Source organism: Oncorhynchus clarkii, chromosome 20, assembly GCF_045791955.1.
Source record: "Oncorhynchus clarkii lewisi isolate Uvic-CL-2024 chromosome 20, UVic_Ocla_1.0, whole genome shotgun sequence".
In the NCBI taxonomy this organism is placed as follows: Eukaryota; Metazoa; Chordata; class Actinopteri; order Salmoniformes; family Salmonidae; genus Oncorhynchus; species Oncorhynchus clarkii.
Genome location: NC_092166.1, coordinates 64,688,498 through 64,708,536, shown reverse-complemented (window position 1 = coordinate 64,708,536; position 20,039 = coordinate 64,688,498). Strand labels below are relative to the sequence as shown.

At 45.6% G+C, this 20,039-nt stretch overlaps 1 protein-coding gene across 4 annotated transcripts in view; it reads left to right on the top strand.

Moving 5' to 3' along the window:
* LOC139376720 (rhomboid 5 homolog 1b (Drosophila)) overlaps nt 1–20,039 on the top strand; it is a 43,972-nt gene that overhangs the window by 2,587 nt on the left and 21,346 nt on the right. For 2 of the 4 annotated variants that reach the window (XM_071119594.1, XM_071119593.1), the window contains exons 2-4: nt 13,316–13,468; nt 15,156–15,295; nt 15,570–15,716. In XM_071119594.1, the coding sequence (XP_070975695.1) occupies nt 13,352–13,468; nt 15,156–15,295; nt 15,570–15,716 (404 nt within the window). In that variant the 5' untranslated portion in view covers nt 13,316–13,351. Of the gene's footprint in view, nt 1–13,315; nt 13,469–15,155; nt 15,296–15,569; nt 15,717–17,807; nt 18,375–20,039 lie in introns of those variants that run through there. The other 2 variants (XM_071119596.1, XM_071119597.1) reach the window with 2 other exon arrangements.

Below are 20,039 nucleotides of genomic sequence, written 5' to 3'. Positions count from 1 at the left end.
TCTCCTCGCTCTCTCTCTCTATCCTCCCCCTCCAATCCATTTTTGTGCTATCGATGTTTCCCTGGCTACAGCCGAGACATGTGACCAGCACAGGAGCATTAATAACTTGGAACATTCTCATTTTCCCACCTGTATATGTGAGCATCTGGCTGGTGATATATTTGAGGCAGGTATTAGCCAATCCCGTAGAATATTTGCTGATTAATTATTTATTTAACCTTTATTTATTTTTCAATTGTGCCCTGTGTTATAACAAACAAAATCCCAAAATTCTATACAGAATTTACCCCATTCTCCCAACATGTGAGAGACAGGGTCAATTTCCTCTTATCCATCTTGCAGAAGGATGATAGTATCCCATGGAGAGATAAACTGACCCATAACCTCAACTGTTTGTTTTGGTTTCCTGTCTGACAGGAAGTGACTTCTGATGACTCAAGACTTCTCTGTAAAAGTAGTTATTAGTGGACGTCGTTATGGTCCTTCCATAGACTGACTCATCGAACCATCTGAATCATTTGGTCACACTCATTAAGAGTGCATACATGGTGCATTACGTATGGTGTTACATGGTGCATTACGTATGGTGTTACATGGTGCATTACATATGGTGTTACATGGTGTATTACGTATGGTGTTACATGGTGCATTACGTATGGTGTTACATGGTGCATTACATATGGTGTATTACGTATGGTGTTACATGGTGTTACATGGTGCATTATGTATGGTGTTACATGGTGCATTACGTATGGTGTTACATGGTGCATTACGTATGGTGTTACATGGTGCATTACGTATGGTGTTACATGGTGCATTACATATGGTGTTACATGGTGTATTACGTATGGTGTTACATGGTGCATTACGTATGGTGTTACATGGTGCATTACATATGGTGTTACATGGTGTATTACGTATGGTGTTACATGGTGTTACATGGTGCATTATGTATGGTGTTACATGGTGCATTACGTATGGTGTTACATGGTGCATTACGTATGGTGTTACATGGTGCATTACGTATGGTGTTACATGGTGCATTACATATGGTGTTACATGGTGTATTACGTATGGTGCTACATGGTGCATTATGTATGGTGTTACATGGTGCATTACGTATGGTGTTACATGGTGCATTACGTATGGTGTTACATGGTGCATTACGTATGGTGTTACATGGTGCATTACATATGGTGTTACATGGTGTATTACGTATGGTGTTACATGGTGCATTACGTATGGTGTTACATGGTGCATTACATATGGTGTTACATGGTGTATTACGTATGGTGTTACATGGTGTTACATGGTGCATTATGTATGGTGTTACATGGTGCATTACGTATGGTGTTACATGGTGCATTACGTATGGTGTTACATGGTGCATTACGTATGGTGTTACATGGTGCATTACATATGGTGTTACATGGTGCATTACGTATGGTGTTACATGGTGCATTACGTATGGCGTTACATGGTGCATTACATATGGTGTTACATGGTGCATTACGTATGGTGTTACATGGTGCATTACGTATGGTGTTACATGGTGCATTACATATGGTGTTACATGGTGCATTACGTATGGTGTTACATGGTGCATTACGTATGGTGTTACATGGTGCATTACGTATGGTGTTACATGGTGCATTACGTATGGTGTTACATGGTGCATTACGTATGGTGTTACATGGTGCATTACATATGGTGTTACATGGTGCATTACGTATGGTGTTACATGGTGCATTACGTATGGTGTTACATGGTGCATTACATATGGTGTTACATGGTGCATTACGTATGGTGTTACATGGTGCATTACATATGGTGTTACATGGTGCATTACATATGGTGTTACATGGTGCATTACGTATGGTGTTACATGGTGCATTACGCATGGTGTTACATGGTGCATTACATATGGTGTTACATGGTGCATTACGTATGGTGTTACATGGTGCATTACATATGGTGTTACATGGTGCATTACATATGGTGTTACATGGTGCATTACGTATGGTGTTACATGGTGCATTACGCATGGTGTTACATGGTGCATTACATATGGTGTTACATGGTGCATTACGTATGGTGTTACATGGTGCATTACATATGGTGTTACATGGTGCATTACATATGGTGTTACATGGTGCATTACGTATGGTGTTACATGGTGCATTACGTATGGTGTTACATGGTGCATTACGTATGGTTACATTGCTTATTACAACGATGTTCCTATATAAAAGCTGGTCGATAGAGTGCTGGGGGTTTGAGACATCCCAAACCCATGCTGTTTCTGTTGTCAACATGATTAGTTGACAACAGATGGGATATGCCTTTTTTTCCAACACGATACTTAGCCTGAAACATAACACACTGGTCTTACACTGGACTAGGGCCTATCCTGCATGCACCAACAGATTGAAGGGCATGAAATCCAATGGTTCCCTGGAGGGAAATTCCAGTGAATGACACAACAGCTTCCGAATTCCTCTTTACAGCAGCAGTACTTTGGAATCAGTTATGCAAAGTGTTAACGCATTATGAAGGGTGTGGCTTGGTCGTGAAACATGCTCACATGTTGTTTATTATACTACAGAGAGAGAGAGAGAGGTAGCGTGATGGAGAAAGAAAGAGATGGGGGGAGAGAGAGAGTAGATAGAGAGAGAGAGTAGATATCCATCTAACCTTTTCTTTGCTCTGTTACATATTGGTGTGTCCCCTTTTCTAATTACAGCATCAACTTCAATCCCCCTACACACACACAGCAGCCATGGGAAGCGTGTCTGGGCATGTTTTCTGCTAGGCACAGTAGGCAGTAAATCAAATCAGTGATGGTATTTATCATGTTTATATCAGGGCTGATGCTGTTGTGCCATCCTGACCTGTCACCAGCGAAGCTGCTGCTGTAGTAGCAGCATTAGTAGTAGCCAGTAGTAATTTGGGCGGTGCTTATATTTGTCCATAGAAATGTTTTTTTTTTGCATATTCCAACTTCCCCTAAGACACGGACAGGGAGCAATTGGGATTAAGTGCCTTGCTCAAGGGCACAGCAATAGATTTTTCACCTTGTCTGCCCTGGGATTCGAACCAGTGACCTTTCAGTAGTAGTAGTAGTAGTAAGTCAATATCAGTTTACTGTTTCCTCACCTGTATTGTCATCTCACCTGGCTCCATGTGACGATACTGGTTAGGGTCAGTTCCATTTTAATCCTGTCAATTCAGGAGATTGAAAAAGCACACATTTTAAAGATCATTTTTCCTATTCGTATTTTTGGTTGGGAATGATTTGAAATGGAGTCGACCCCATCCCTGCTGGTAAGACTTTATGTTGACATTATCATAACACCATTATGTAGTATGCTTTATATTAGAAGGTTCAAGGAAAGTGTTGCTAGGATATTTCAGTGAATTGGTAACCCGGCCGGGATTTTGCAACTCTCTGCAATTGTCAGTCCAACACCTTAGCCATTACACCCAAAGGTATGAACTTCTTACACCCTTCCCTCTGTGAAGGGAGATTGGCTTTTCCATCAGATGATAGGAATATGACAGCACTGGCATTTACTGGGATTGTTGCTGTAAAACCATTTGTGGTGGTTGCTGTTTGTGTGGGCTTCCCACAGTATGACATGACCAAGATGTGATCTGCGATGTGATCTGCGATGTGATCTGAGATGGTCCTCCAAGATGTGATCTGAGATGATCCTCAGTGATGATCTGGGATCTACTGCTATGGAGGCTGGGGGCAACAGCAGTGGTGTGGGAAGAGTAGATAGATAGATAGATAGATAGATAGATAGATAGATAGATAGATAGATAGATAGATAGATAAATAGATAGATAGATAGATAGATAGATAGATAGATAGATAGATAGATAGATAGATAGATAGATAGATAGATAGATAGATAGATAGATACGTTTCATTTAGGGAGATTGCTGTAGGTTGGGGGGGATAGGGTTATATTTTGGCTAAGATGTGGATTTTGCAGAGAGAAAATACATGTAAATGTAGGTGTGTAATGGAGGCTAGAATCCCCCATAAAAATCTCACCAAACTTGAGTGGTTGAATGGAAAATGCTTCACCAAAGTGTAGTCACTTCTTTCATTGATGTCAATTAACATGGATGATGTCAGTGCTGTCACAAAGGCCAAAGTTATTCTTGGTGACTCCAGACTGAGTGCTCCATTTCAAAGCAGCCACAATTATGACATTCTTCATTCTCCTCTCTAAATATTCTTTTCAGTGTCAGTTTTCTCCCTCTCCACCCTCTTTTCTCCAATGCAGCATCTGTGCGCAATTACCATTAGATGTTTTTATCCAGTGCGAGCCAACAGAGGAAGCTGTTATGTCTAAGTCACAGCATGTGGATGGTCCATAAGAGCTCTATTCATCAGAGCAGACTAAAGGCCACACATTGACTGTGACAATGGTCTTCACTTCCACCAGCTAGCTGAGACAAAGGAGTCTTCCATAAGGAGATTGGCTCTCTCTCTCTCTCTCTCTCCCTCTCCCTCTCCCTCTCCCTCTCCCTCTCCCTCTCCCTCTTTCGGTCTTTGTTATTAACTATGGGACTGTGTCATCTATAGATCTGTCATCTATCACATTCCCAGCAGACATCAGAAAGCCGTTGGTGCCTTTGGCACAATGACAGTGTACAGGCTAAATATCCATGGCACATGGGGCACATTTTCCAGCGAAAAAATAAAGTGACATTGGAATGGCCCGGTGAATGTCTGTGTTGGGCTTTTATGAGTTCATTAATAGATGTATTCGTTCGTGATAGATTCATTGAACTCGTAAAACTGCAACTGCGTGTCCTCTGAAATGTGTGTTGGGCCCCCAAGTCTCCTCCAGTCTCACTGCATATTAGTCAAGCACTAGCCGCTGGGTGTCAGTATCAAAAACAGCATTGTTGAACTGGAGGATGGGAGCAGATTGACCGCCGTTGTAACTGTCATTTACAGTGTAACGTGAGTGTAGAAGGTAGACCAGGCAGCAGCCGGAGTCCATTTGAATATTACAAATATGACACCATGTCATAAAGTGGTGAAAGGTCAGTGGAGTTGTGTCTCCTTCAGGTTGAGTTACAGGTGGATCCTTCCTGCTGCATCATAGCGAACCAATGTAATGTAGGATTAGAATTGATTCACACCGTCATTAGTCAGTGGGCTCCATGAAGCTTATAGCAGCTTAGAGACAGTGCTCTCAGTGGATGTGTACCCCTATGAAACTGCAGCTAATGCTTCATAATTCCCTCTTTGCTAATGGACACTATGGGCCGTTACCTCTGGTGTGTTTCTGATAGGCAAACAGCTCTCAGAGTTCCATTCCGGAATGGAATGAAGCAGAATTGGAATACCGACTCCCAATCCATTCTGAGCTTGTTCCACACGGTCTTTATGGTATTGGATGCCATTTTGTTGTCAGGTGATAGGACTGTTGGCTTGAGACTGTGATATGTGAAGCCACATCACGGTAGTGCACTATATGGAAAAGTGTGCCATGCATTTGAGCCCTTAGTCTGCCGACTGACTGGAGTGGGTAGTGGTGACAGCGGAATAGTGTTTATTTCCCCAGGCAGTTTGTTCAGTGCCAGTTGGAGAAGAGACCAACCCTCAGACTCCTAACTGTGTCTGTATTCTCTCCTCTCCCCCGAGGGACCGCTTTGTGGTAGGTCTGGCTATTTCCTCCCTGCCGCTCACTCTTTCCCTCTCATTCTGGGTCTCTGTTGTCAACTCACTGTTTAAAAATGACAAACTGACAGACGGGAACCAGGCTATGCCTTTTGCTGTGCCTTCTGCTCAGGCTTTTGAAGTAACTTGGTATGATGTTGGGGAGAATTGTAACTTTTTATTTCAAGGTTTCCTGGCAGTCAAATATGCTGTGATAAGATATTGGAAATGTTGGAACTGCAGTGAGTTTTCACTAAAGGATTTTTTTATATATATATTTTTTTGTTTACATTATTTCTGAGATATCTTCATAAACTTAGAACAGTCATTTATATTTCTAAGGTATGCAAATTGAGTGAATGTTATCTCAATAAGCTTGATTTAGAAGCAGACCTGACACAATCATGTTAGTGCAGGAATAAAGCAGTGCCTTGTGTGGGCTTTCCTTTGGCCATAGAGAGGCTTTTATTCTCTATTTTGGTTAGGCCAGGGTGTGACTAGGGTGGGCATTCTAGTTTCTTTATTTCTATGTTTTGGCCAGGTATGGTTCTCAATCAGGGACAGATGTCTATCGTTGTCTCTGATTGGGAATCATACTTAGGCAGCCTCTTTCCCCACCTGTGTTTCGTGGGTAGTTATTTTATGTTTAGCTGCCTGACAGAACTGTGCACGTTCGTTTTTCTACATTGTTGTGGTGTTCGGTTTATTAAATATCACAAACGCCTACAACGCAGCACCTTGGTCTCATTCTTCAACCCACGAGAGTCGTGACACTTTAACTCAGAAACTAACTGAGTTAAGGGGATACTGCGATATTCTGGCAATGACTGGAAGTCTACAGCTACGATAGCGTATGCAATGGAAATGATGTCTGTGAGTTATCCAGGGGAAGAGACCCATGGCCAGGGAGTCCGAGGGCTCTGGAGGGAGGGATGGTGGGTCCCAGTAGAATTACCACCATGCTTCTCTTTCTTCTCTCTTTTCTTCTTCCTCAATGTGTCCTGTGTTTTTCTCCACCCCACCCCCTTTGTATGTCTTCTCCTCCTGTTCATGTTCTCTCCTCTCCTCCTTCCTCTCCTTCCTTTTTCACGGCTTGGTGATCCCCTGAGGGACTGAGAGCTTGGCTGATAACCAGCCTCTTACACATGCTGTCAGAGTGACATTCGGAGCTCCAGCAGGGCTGGAATCCTCCTGCAATCCTGAATACAAATAGTGTTTACTACTGTATATAAATGCCTGGTGTGCACTTTTTTAGGATCGAAGGAAAACCCGCATTCACTGTAAATGGTCTTGAAAGATTCGACCTTGTAACTAGTGAGACCGTTTCGGTTTGTCGAATTCGGGGGTTCAGCATAGCAAGCCTGTACACGTCTGTGATTTTGACATACAGTATTAAACCAGCCCAGGACAATGAATGACTGAAACTGTTGATGTTTGAGGGCTTAATTTATGCGTGTGAATATTCTCTATTGGACTACTGAGAACTCTTATTGTGAAAACAGCTGGTCTTTTGCTACGCCTGCATTTTCATTGCTATGGCTCAATAACAGAGTCCTAGGGGGTGAGTTTCCCGAAAGCCTCGTGGCTGAATCAGGCTGGCAGAGTGGTTTTGGTTCTGTAGCTGTACAGCCATGCCACACCATCACGGTTCACCAGAAACAGAACTGAGTGGGATGAAATGGGGTGGAACGGCCTGGTCTCTCAGGAGGAATGTGAGGTATTTCCGGGCATGTGCACCACAGAGTGTCGAGCCAACCAGGCGGTGCGCCATGACTATCAAGGGCACCACTACCACAGGACTTCTGGTATGGTTAACTTACCCTGGTCAAATAAAGGTTGAGAATGATCTGTGCTAGCTTGGTGGTGGTTTGTGCAGTAGAGGACTTTGATTCTACCTCTACTTCCCTAGCGATACATAATGCATTATAGACCGGATCTTAACTTGAGGAATGCACACAACAGCCGTTCTCATAAATCTTGTATTGATGTGCATGGGATTTGGTTTTAAATTCGAGTTATGCATATACATTTACGTCAGGATTGGGCTTTATGAAAAAAGAGAGGAAGTCTTTAGTCAAAAGCTTATACTTCCCCTTGTTTCCTGGTTGACCACTGGGTCTGAGAGTTGAGGCAAATAGAATGGGCCCGTAATACCAGATTAAACTTGGTGACATATGTCAATAGTGGAATGAGTTGGAATACAAAAAAGATGACTGTATTTTCTCTTTATCAGATCATATTTTGGATTGGTTTTGTTCTGCTGGGGATGATGACGGTGTGGGCGGTTTATGGAACAGTTAGGCCAAAATGTAGGTAAACCTTAGTGGAGTCAAACTAAAATGTGACCTCTTGTTTGAACTTCTTAAAAAATCCATAAGTTCTCTTTCCAATATGATAAGGAGATGAACTACAAATACTCATTGGCACAGAGTGTACCCTCTTCTTTACTGTAGGTCAGGGATGGGCAACTGGCCGCCTGCGGCCCGCGGCAACCCTTTTGTATTCCCGCGGACCAATTAAGTCAGGGTCTCAACTTACTGTTGAGAGTTAGAATAGTAGAAGACACAAGGTGCCATTTCATATATTCTATTTATCTATTGGTCAGTGAGTCTAGCGGCCAGCTATCTAAACTTGTAGTTAGCGTGGTCGAATGACCAAACGGGGCGGGGTCCATTGATCATCAGCTATCATATTAAAAATGACGAACATTTGCCTCCACCCTATGACAAAATGTATATAGAATTGCAGGAAATGTGTTAGGAAATTGCAAACTCTTCTCTCCGCCCCATGGCAAAATGTGTAGAATTGCAGCAAACTTGCTTTAAAATGGCAACATTTTCTCTGCGCCCCATGGCAAAATGTGTAGAATTGCAGGAGATTAACTTTAAAATGATTTTCGCTGTCACTTGGGGAGGCGCTAAAATGTTAGTGGTGTTTTTTTTTTGGGGGGGGGGGGGTATGGTTGTGGGTACGCAGACCCACAAGCCACTGCTGCCCCTCATAATGAGTTCAGTTTCTTTGTGGCCCCCACCCCCATCAAAGCAGCCCATCCCTGCTGTAGGTCATACTTTTATTGTGCATTCATTCTGTGGCTGTTTTCTCTGTTATACTCACTGTTGTTAGGTAGATGTGTTTTTTGCACAACACAACAAACACAACACAGCACCACTCTGCAGAAAGGAAGCAACAAAATGAGGTCATCCATCGCTGGAGAACACACACACAAAGAGATATGACTGTAACATCTGGCACAGATCAAACCCACTACACAGACCTCTGATGATGTCACGGGGGGGGGGGGGGGGGGGGGGGGGGGGACATAACTAGGACTTATCTAAGAGCAGATGGCGGGTTCGCTGGGGTTCGATTTTTCCAACACATCAAATATTGATTTCAGCCAAAGATTCATAACACACGAGTCCATTTACATGACACAAGAGAATAAATATCATCACTTTTTGAACTGAGATGATATCAGGCCCATTGCTTTGTCCATGGGGCATAAAGCATAAAATGCAGAGCTCCTCTACAATACTCTGTCAAGCTGAAATGAGAAGAGGTGATATTGGGCTCTGTAAGGTTACACTGACCTTATCCTGAGTTCTAAATCGAGCGATTGTTCCGCATAAAAAAAAGAAGCTATTTTGAGATGCAGCATAACACAGTCGGTGAAGGAAGTGTCAATTATAATGTCAAACACAGCTTGGCATTTCTGTACTCGAGCAAGGAAGGTTGAAATGAGAGAGGTAGAAAAAGAGATGAAGAGAAAAGGAAGGAAAGATGGGGAGAGAGAGAGAAAGAGAGAGAGAGAGAGTAGGAGAAAGATTGGTTTGGAAAGTGCAAGGCTATTGAAACAGACACAATGAGGAGTAGCTTGAGCTCAGTTCAACCCCAGTACTGTCCGGTGCAAAGCTCTTTCCATGAGCACAGCAAAGAGGGTAGGAGAGGACAATGTTTGGACAACTCTTTTATGCAATGTGACATTCTGTTTAATTTCAGCAAGATGTGTCTGGAAGAAATGTCCCTGAATGCAAAACAGGCCTAAGTAGTTGATATTGGGCAGCGTAACTGTAGGAAAAGATCCAGCTGCTTCTCCAAATCCATCCATATACTGTAGTTTACAGTATTTTGTGGGTCATCATTGTAAATGAGAATTTGATCTGGCCTAGTTAAATAAAGGTTCATTATTATTATTTTTTAAGTAGTGAAATCAGCACTTGCATAACACAAGAGCAAATCCATTCAAACACTTTCATTCAGTTTCATTCAGTGATAACTCATTTCCATTCAGTTCCTTTTGACTCCTGGTGCAGGGTGACTTCCTGGACATTCTTTATGTTTCTCACCCGTCCAATCCATGTCCTGATCTCCTGCCAGGCTGACTTATTATCACGTGGTCTACTGCAGGAATAAAGCCTGTCCGTTGGACCTTAATCTGCTTGTCTCACACACACACACACACACACACACACACACACACACACACACACACACACACACACACACACACACACACACACACACACACACACAGATGGAAAAAACTGGAAGAGGGATAGAGGGATCATGGAATAGAAACAATGTGTATGTGTGTTGATTGCTGTTTTGCGTCAAAAGGGGATGAGAGAAAAAGGGAGTGTTTTCGTTATTTTCATTTTACCTCTCGTACTGCTAACTTCTGACTTAGGCCATAACCGCAGTTTGTGTGCGTACATGCAACTGTGTGTGTGCCTATGTTAGCGTTTGTGTGCTTGTGTATGTGCGTGCGTGTGTGCGGCCATAGGATATGGTCATATTGTTCTGGTGAGATGCTATTTGTAGGAGTGTGTTTACTCTCTCTGTCTCTGAAGGAGCACACAGGGTTCTAGAACCCGCCACAGAATGACCTTCAGAACACAGCCAGCTGAGGGATAACTCTTTATGTGCTGCTTTTCTCTGAATTCTTACCGTAAACTCCATTCCCTTGGGTTTGGAAACACACCCACTCTGACTGCCTGGCTGGCTAGTGTGTCGCTGCTGGTATTGAATAGCACACCGCTTGTTGGACTTGGCTTCAGTGAGTCTCAAGCCTCAAGAATCAATGATGATATAATAGACGATTGTTCTGTTAATGATTTCATGGCAAGACCAACGACTGTAATTTCCCTTCTGAGAAATATTTCAAAATGGACCTGAAAACCATCCACATCTGATATCTCCTTAAATGGTGGTTGTCTGTTCAGTCTTACAGATGCTGCATTCAGATGTCCTTTTCATGATCATCTCATGTTTAACTCTTATTTAACATTGGCTCTAGGACTTATTTTCCAGATCATAGTTAGATCTCACATTGTCACCACACAGACATAGGACAGCCTCAATACTCAATCCTGTTGATCAGCCAAGACCACCCTGCTGAATGGATGAAGGATTATGTGGATACAAGTTTGCTTACATCATATCTTAGCTCTTGACACATGGCAAACAATCTATTAGTCAACTGCTTCAGTGAGGAAGACCTGCTTGTCTGGAGACAGTGTGGGTTTAGGTTTGATTCAGTGGGTGTGCTACTGTATGTGTACAGTATACCAATCAACGACTCTCTGTGGTTCTTCTATCCACAGGATTCCTTAGTAGTGTATGTTTGTATGTGTGGAGTGGAGCCCCTAAGTATACTAGGATTGAGTCAGGCTGATCCTTTGATGCAGTGGTTCTGGTGCTGACGCTTGTGTGTGTGTGTGTGTGTGTGTGTGTGTGTGTGTGTGTGTGTGTGTGTGTGTGTGTGTGTGTGTGTGAACATCCTCAGGGGTGTTCAAAGACGTAGTGTAAGTACTCGGGGCTCCTGAGGGGCGCAGCACTCTAAGGCACTGCATCTCGGTGCTAGAGATGACACTACAGACCCTGGTTCGATTCCAGGCTGTATCACAACCGGCCATGATTGGGAGTCCCATAGGGTGGCGTACAGTGTCGTCCGGGTTAGGATTGGGTCGGGGTAGGCCGTCATGGTAAATAAGAATTTGTTCTTAACTGACTTGCCTTATTTTTTAAAAATAAATAAATAAAGTACAACATTGAGTGGGGTTGGATGAGGAGAAGTTTTTGAGGCAATCAACGCCCCCTTGTGGGAAAATATACTAGTACAAAGTCTTAAAAAACACACAGTCCATGGAAATCATAGGTCTGCTTTGATATAAGCATTTCGCTACACCCGCAGACAGTGGACACAGGGCAGGCTGTGTCCAGACGGGAAGACAGACAGTGGACACAGGGCAGGCTGTGTCCAGACGGGAAGACAGACAGTGGACACAGGGCAGGCTGTGTCCAGATGGGTAGACAGACAGTGGACACAGGGCAGGCTGTGTCCAGACGGGAAGACAGACAGTGGACACAGGGCAGGCTGTGTCCAGACGGGAAGACAGACAGTGGACACAGGGCAGGCTGTGTCCAGATGGGCAGACAGACAGTGGACACAGGGCAGGCTGTGTCCAGATGGGCAGACAGACAGTGGACACAGGGCAGGCTGTGTCCAGACGGGCAGACAGACAGTGGACACAGGGCAGGCTGTGTCCAGATGGGCAGACAGACAGTGGACACAGGGCAGGCTGTGTCCAGATGGGCAGACAGACAGTGGACACAGGGCAGGCTGTGTCCAGATGGGCAGACAGACAGTGGACACAGGGCAGGCTGGGTCCAGATGGGCAGACAGACAGTGGACACAGGGCAGGCTGTGTCCAGATGGGCAGACAGACAGTGGACACAGGGCAGGCTGTGTCCAGACGGGAAGACAGACAGTGGACACAGGGCAGGCTGTGTCCAGATGGGCAGACAGACAGTGGACACAGGGCAGGCTGGGTCCAGATGGGCAGACAGACAGTGGACACAGGGCAGGCTGTGTCCAGATGGGCAGACAGACAGTGGACACAGGGCAGGCTGTGTCCAGATGGGCAGACAGACAGTGGACACAGGGCAGGCTGTGTCCAGATGGGCAGACAGACAGTGGACACAGGGCAGGCTGGGTCCAGATGGGCAGACAGACAGTGGACACAGGGCAGGCTGTGTCCAGATGGGCAGACAGACAGTGGACACAGGGCAGGCTGTGTCCAGATGGGCAGACAGACAGTGGACACAGGGCAGGCTGGGTCCAGATGGGCAGACAGACAGTGGACACAGGGCAGGCTGTGTCCAGATGGGCAGACAGACAGTGGACACAGGGCAGGCTGTGTCCAGATGGGCAGACAGACAGTGGACACAGGGCAGGCTGGGTCCAGATGGGCAGACAGACAGTGGACACAGGGCAGGCTGGGTCCAGATGGGCAGACAGACAGTGGACACAGGGCAGGCTGTGTCCAGATGGGCAGACAGACAGTGGACACAGGGCAGGCTGTGTCCAGATGGGCAGACAGACAGTGGACACAGGGCAGGGTGTGTCCAGTTTGGAGGGCACGTTGTCTGTTTGTGTTAGACTGGCTGGCAGCATCACCTGCATTAGGATCAGCCAACATCCAATAATGAAAATTACTCCAAAAAGCTGCTTCATGTGCTCTGCTCTGAGTCAGATCACTGGGTTTATCTGTAATACGGCTGCAATGTGTGTGTGTGTGTGTTCTGAACTTCTGTCTCAGATCTCTCCTTCTCTCCCTGTGTCTCCAGCTGGCAGGCGTAGCACGGTAGGGGGCGGTAGAGAGCATGGCTGAGCCAGGCCAGCCCCAGGAGAGCAGCAGTCTGCAGAGGAAGAAACCTCCATGGCTCAGAGTGGACATCCCCCCACAGCTGTCCCTGGATGAGCCCTCAACATTCATACAGGTATGATGACACATCTCTTTCTCTCTCTCTCTCTCGCTCGCACACTCACACACACACACACACACACACACACACACACACACACACACACACACACACACACACACATATACACACACACACACACACACACACACACACACACACACACACACACACACACACACACACACACACACACACATATACACACACACACACACACACACACACACACACACACACACACACACACACACGTTTGTTTTACAATACTTGTGGGGACCAAACAATTGATTCCCATTCAAAATCACATTTTTCCTAACCCCTATTTTACCCTTAACCAAACCCTAAAACTAACCCTAACCCCTAACTCCTAACCCTAACACCTAACCCCTAACTCCTAACCCTAACTCTAACTCCTAACCCTAAACCCTAACTCTAACCCCTAACCCTAAACCCTAACCCTAACTCCTAACCCTAATCCCTAACTCTAACCCCTAACTCTAACCCCTAACTCTAACCCCTAACTCTAACCCCTAACTCTAACCCCTAACTCCTAACTCTAACCCCTAACCCTAACCCTAACTCCTAACCCTAACTCCTAACTCCTAACTCTAACCCCTAACTCTAACCCCTAACTCCTAACTCTAACCCCTAACTCTAACCCCTAACTCTAACCCCTAACTCTAACCCCTAACTCTAACCCCTAACTCTAACTCCTAACTCTAACCCCTAACTCCTAACTCTAACCCCTAACTCTAACTCCTAACTCTAACCCCTAACTCCTAACTCTAACTCCTAACTCTAACCCCTAACTCCTAACTCTAACCCCTAACTCTAACCCCTAACTCCTAACTCTAACTCCTAACTCCTAACTCTAACCCCTAACTCTAACTCCTAACTCTAACCCCTAACTCCTAACTCTAACCCCTAACTCTAACTCCTAACTCCTAACTCTAACCCCTAACTCTAATTCCTAACTCTAACCCCTAACTCTAACTCCTAACTCTAACCCCTAACCCCTAACTCTAACCCCTAACTCTAACCCCTAACTCTAACTCCTAACTCTAACCCCTAACTCTAACTCCTAACTCTAACTCCTAACTCTAACCCCTAACTCCTAACTCTAACTCCTAACTCTAACCCCTAACTCTAACCCCTAACTCCTAACTCTAACTCCTAACTCTAACCCCTAACTCTAACTCCTAACTCTAACCCCTAACTCCTAACTCTAACCCCTAACTCCTAACTCTAACCCCTAACTCTAACTCCTAACTCTAACCCCTAACTCTAACTCCTAACTCTAACCCCTAACTCTAATTGTAACCCTAAACCTAAAAAAGCCTTTTTCCTTCTGGGGACCAGCAGAATGCTTTCCTTGTTTTACTACCAACAGGTCCCCACAAGGAAAGTACACACACACACACACACACACACACACACACACACACACACACACACACACACACACACACACACACACACACACACACACACACACACACACACACACACACACACACACAGGTAGAACACTAGAACACACACCCCACACACATTCATACATACATGTACAGTTGCTGTAATCTGGCCTAGACACAGGTTCAATACAGATTCAATACAAGCGTACAATAGAGACCAGCTACAGTAAGTCCACTCAGCTGTTGAGGTGCAATGTATTCTTGTTGTCTGGTGTGTGTCACAGCCGGTGAAGAGGCAGGGGTTCCTGCGCAGTGTGAGCATGCCTGGCGAGAACATACAATCAGGCATCGCAACCTTTGACCCCAGCAACTATCTCCAACCCCCCTTGCAGCGCCAGCCCTCCATCACACAGACCATCAAGAGGTGAGACCACACACACGCACACGTGTATCACACAACACACCTTCCACTCTACTTGCTTCTGCATTCCCTGAATATCTTTTCTAAATAACACTTTTACTAACTGACTCTTACTCTTTTCCAGCTGATCTGAACTTATACTCTTTTCATTTCCCTTTTTACTCCTCTCCTTTATTTCCCAATCTCTCTCCTTTCTCTTGGTGTCTCTTCCTTCTCCTTCCCCGTCTGCCTACCTGCCTCCCCGGCTTTCCTCGGTCTGGTGTGTGTATGTGTTTAGTGAGAAGAGGGTGCATTTCAAGCGGGTCAACACGGTCCCTCCTAAGGGCCAGAGGGGCCCCCGACGGGTGTCTGTGCTGCGCAGGCGCTCCTGTGTCCCCAAACTGGTCACCCGCCGCCGCTCGTCCATCCCCAAACAAATCATCAAGTAAGAGTGAGAGAGGGGGGAGGGGATGAGGAGGGATATGAAGAGAGAGAAGGATGAAAGAAGGAACAAGGGAAGAGAGAGAAGAAACAGATTAAGATAATGTGTCAATACGACAATGTAAGAATCCTCACTACGACAATGTAAGAATCCTCACTACGACAATGTAAGAATCCTCACTACGACAATGTAAGAATCCTCACTGCGACAATGTAAGAATCCTCACTACGACAATGTAAGAATCCTCACTACGACAATGTAAGAATCCTCACTACGACAATGTAAGAATCCTCACTACGACAATGTAAGAATCCTCACTACGACAATGTAAGAATCCTCACTACGACAATGTAAGAATCCTCACTACGACAATGTAAGAATCCTCACTGCGATAATGTAAGAATCCTCACTGCGACAATGTAAGAATCCCCTGATGATATAACGCAAACTTCCAGCAATTCGCTCACCAAATCATGTGTTTAAGGATGAATCGTCAGAGCAACACGCAGGGACCACATCTGCTGTGTGTTATGTTTTCATGTTTTTGACTGTGTTCCATGACGCATAGAGGATGCATTCACACGTTCCACCCACCACCCCTTATGCAGACACACACTCACACACACATACAATGACTCATAAAGAGTAGCTACCTGGCCTCCCACATCAAGGCCGCTGTGAATCCATCGGAGCGCCATGTAGCTGGCTTGTGTGTTCAGCTCATTGTGTGACAGTGGGCCAACACCAAAGACAGCTACCTCTTCAAAGGCCTGCCTGAACCTTCGCATTCGAAAGGTGGAACCACGGTGTGTGTGGTCCAGTTGGCTCCAGTAGGACTCTATCAATAGCATGACAGTAGCACACTGAGGGGCACTTGTACTGGCAGGCTAAGGCCTGTGAGAGGGACAGGAATGTCAGCAATGCTAACTTTCTATTGACAGCTATTGTCACACCTATGGAGTTATATTCATAGACATGATGATACAGTATGTGACTGACTGAGTTTGAACCCCCGTGTTAGCAGTGTGTCTGTTACAAGACTGTGTTAGCCTGCTGAGCGAAAGGCAGTAGTTAACCTTTTTCACACCTCACACTAAGGTAGTTTCCTCATGATCATGCAAGGGGTTCATGACTTTGCTGCGTCAACCTTGTGTGCATTCTTTCTCTCTCTCCACCCCCCCCTCTCTCCCTCTCTCTCTCCCTCATTCTCTCCCTCCCTCCCTCCCTCCCTCCCTCCCTCCCTCCCTCCCTCCCTCTCTCTCTCTCTCTCTCTCTCGCTCTCTCTCTCTCCCTCTCTCTCTTCCTCATTCTCTCTCTCCCTCTCTCTCTCTCTCTCCCTCTCTCTTCCTCATTCTCTCCCTCCCACTCTCTCTCTCTCTCTCTCTCTCTCTCTCTCTCTCGCTCTCTCCTTCCCTCTTCTGTTCTCTCTCTCTCTCTCTCTCTCTCTCTCTCTCTCTCTCTCTCCCTCCCTCCCTCTTTCTGTTCTCTCTCTTTCTCTCTCCCCCCTCCCTCTTCTGTTCTCTCTCTCTATCTCTCTCTCTCTCTCTCTTTGTCTCTCCCTTTGTCTCTCTCATCCTCTCTCTCTCTCTCTCTCTTGTTGAGACAGGTTCCACACACTCCCTCCACCGCCTGATATGTACAACCTACCTTGTTTTTTCTCTCCTTCTAATCTCTCTCTTCCTGGGAAGTGCTGGTATGTTAGTGGGAGCGTTGGCCAATTTACACAAACTCCCCAAACAGGGGGGGGGGTAGGGGGCAGAGAAAAAGGGAGAGAGGAGGGGTTAATAGAAAGAGAGGGCTGAGAGAGAGAGAGAGAGAGGGAGAGAGAGAGAGAGAGAGGGAGAGAAAAAAAGAGGGAGAGGCATGTAGAACTAAGTGTGTTAGGGAGGTGAGAACAGAGATTCACAGAGAGCAGATATGTAGAGCCGTTGTCCATTCCCACTGAGGATCAGGCAGCTAGAGAGGATTCATGGAGATACAGGCGGAAAGATTTCACAACCTCAAGTTCAGAGAGACAATCTTCTGTTGAATTAAAAGGAATCCTGGAGAGAGAAGACCGTTTTGAGGAAAACTGGATACTCAATTCTTCCAAGCACAGTAGACGGATCACAGATCATAGCCTGGAGGTTATGGAACTGAAGACAGCAAATCCCTGTAATAGATACAGACTAGAATATCACACTGCGTCAAGATTGTCTCAAGTTCAGAGAGCAAGTCTTCTGTTGAATTAAAAGTCTGTTGGATTCTATTTCCAAGCACAGTAGACGGATCATAGTGCTGCAGGAGAAAGACAATTATTTCGGAGTCACACTGGAGTTCAGCCAGCTTCTAGACGACACGTTCTCTTAGTGTGATCCGCTGGTCGGAGGAACATCAACTTGGCCAGGCCGTTTGATTGACCCCCTCTCTGGGAAGAACATACTACTGAATGGAAGTACATTTCACATCATCACCCAGTGGATGTATAGCAGCTCTCAGCCTCAACGGACCTTCAATTATTCTCACCAGCTGTGAACCAGAGGGTGACTTGGGGTCAGACGTTGGACAGGAGTTAGGGGTGAGACCAGGACATTATGTGGTTGTGTCTCCAGGCTGCTGTAGCTCTGTGTGAGCCAGAGGCATGACCCTACCTGCTTCCTGGGACTGGGATGGACTGGACAGGTAAGAGGACTTTGGGGGGACAACATGGGAAAGTCTGGACAGGTAAGAGGACTTGGGGGGGTGGGCAACATGGGAATGTCTGGACAGGTAAGAGGACTTGGGAGGGGGGGCAACATGGGAATGTCTGGACAGGTAAGAGGACTTGGGAGGGGGGGCAACATGGGAATGTCTGGACAGGTCAGAGGACTTGGGGGGGGCATGGGAATGTCTGGACAGGTAAGACAGTGTGGAACTGGGTAGAGGAACATGTGGGAAACAGGAGGGAGGGAGGGAAGGAGTTGGGAAACAGGAAAGAAGAGAGGGAGCGAGAGGGAGGGAGAGGAAGGAAAGAAGAGAGGGAGCGGGAGGGAGGGAGAGGAAGGAAAGAAGAGAGGGAGTGAGAGGGAGGGAGGGAGAGGAAGGAAAGAAGTGAGGGAGCGAGAGGGAGGGAGAGGAAGGAAGGAAAGAAGAGAGGGAGCGGGAGGGAGGGAGAGGAAGGAAAGAAGAGAGGGAGCGAGAGGGAGGGAGAGGAAGGAAAGAAGAGCGGTCAAGGGGAGGGGAGATTAGAGGAGAGGATGTCCAGCTGTGCAGGGATCACTGACAGTGTTTTACAAAGGAACTGTTTATCTTTAGATTTTTCATAGTTGAGGGATGCTTGTTTCTACAATGTTAGGTGCTCCAATGTGACGCACATGTAATAGAACAAGGGAAATAGAACATGCATGGATCAGTGTGACATAAATAAGGATGTTCAACCCTCACTAAATGTCTCCCCAAGCTACACATGACCTTTGTCTGTATGTCTCTGGTAGTGGAATAATACCAAGAGCTTCTGGCTCTACTGGCAATAGCTGTTGATTGTTATGATCTCTGCCGGTCTCAGAATGATTGGAGAAAGTGGTAGCATTGGCTATCCTTATAGGGCACTACTTTCTGTTGGCATCTTTGTCTTTCTTTGAGTGGCAGATTTATTGCTTTGTGTGTGAATAGTCAGCTAAGCTTCCCCTTCAGAGGTAGATAATGATTGTGAATGAAATAGTACACTGTGTGCACCAGCCAACCCTACCTTTAAGATATCAAAAAGCCTATTGGTGTAGGGTGATGTAGTTTCAATCGTTGTCGCTTGGCAGACTGGTGTACTCATGAACCAGTTGTTGTTGTGTTATTTAGTGTGGGTGTGACTGTGACACGCACACACATCCACACACAATCACGCACATTCAAATGCCGACACGCAAGCGTGCACACCAGGGTTTCCGTTAGCCGGTAATAGCCAGCTTTTGGCCTATAAAAAAATAGAAAAGCCGTTAAGTAAAATTGCCGCCGGCCAATTGTCAGGGGAAGAAGAAAAAATCCCATTGCGAAATAATTCCTTTTAGCCTATTCCTTATTGGAATTACCAGTTGATGTAAATACATTTGACTGGTCTATTGGTAGATTTGCATAATTTTGTGGAATTAAATGTGCGCTTGTGAAGGCTACATTCGTTATGTATCTTATTTACACTACATGACCAAAAGTATGTGGACACCTGAACATCTCATTCCAAAACCATGGGCATTAATATGGAGTTGGTCCCCCCTATACTGCTATAACAGCCTCCTCTCTTCTAGGAAGGCTTTCTACTAGATGTTGGTACACTGCTGCAGGGACTTGCTTCCATTTAGCCATGAGCGTTAGTGAGGT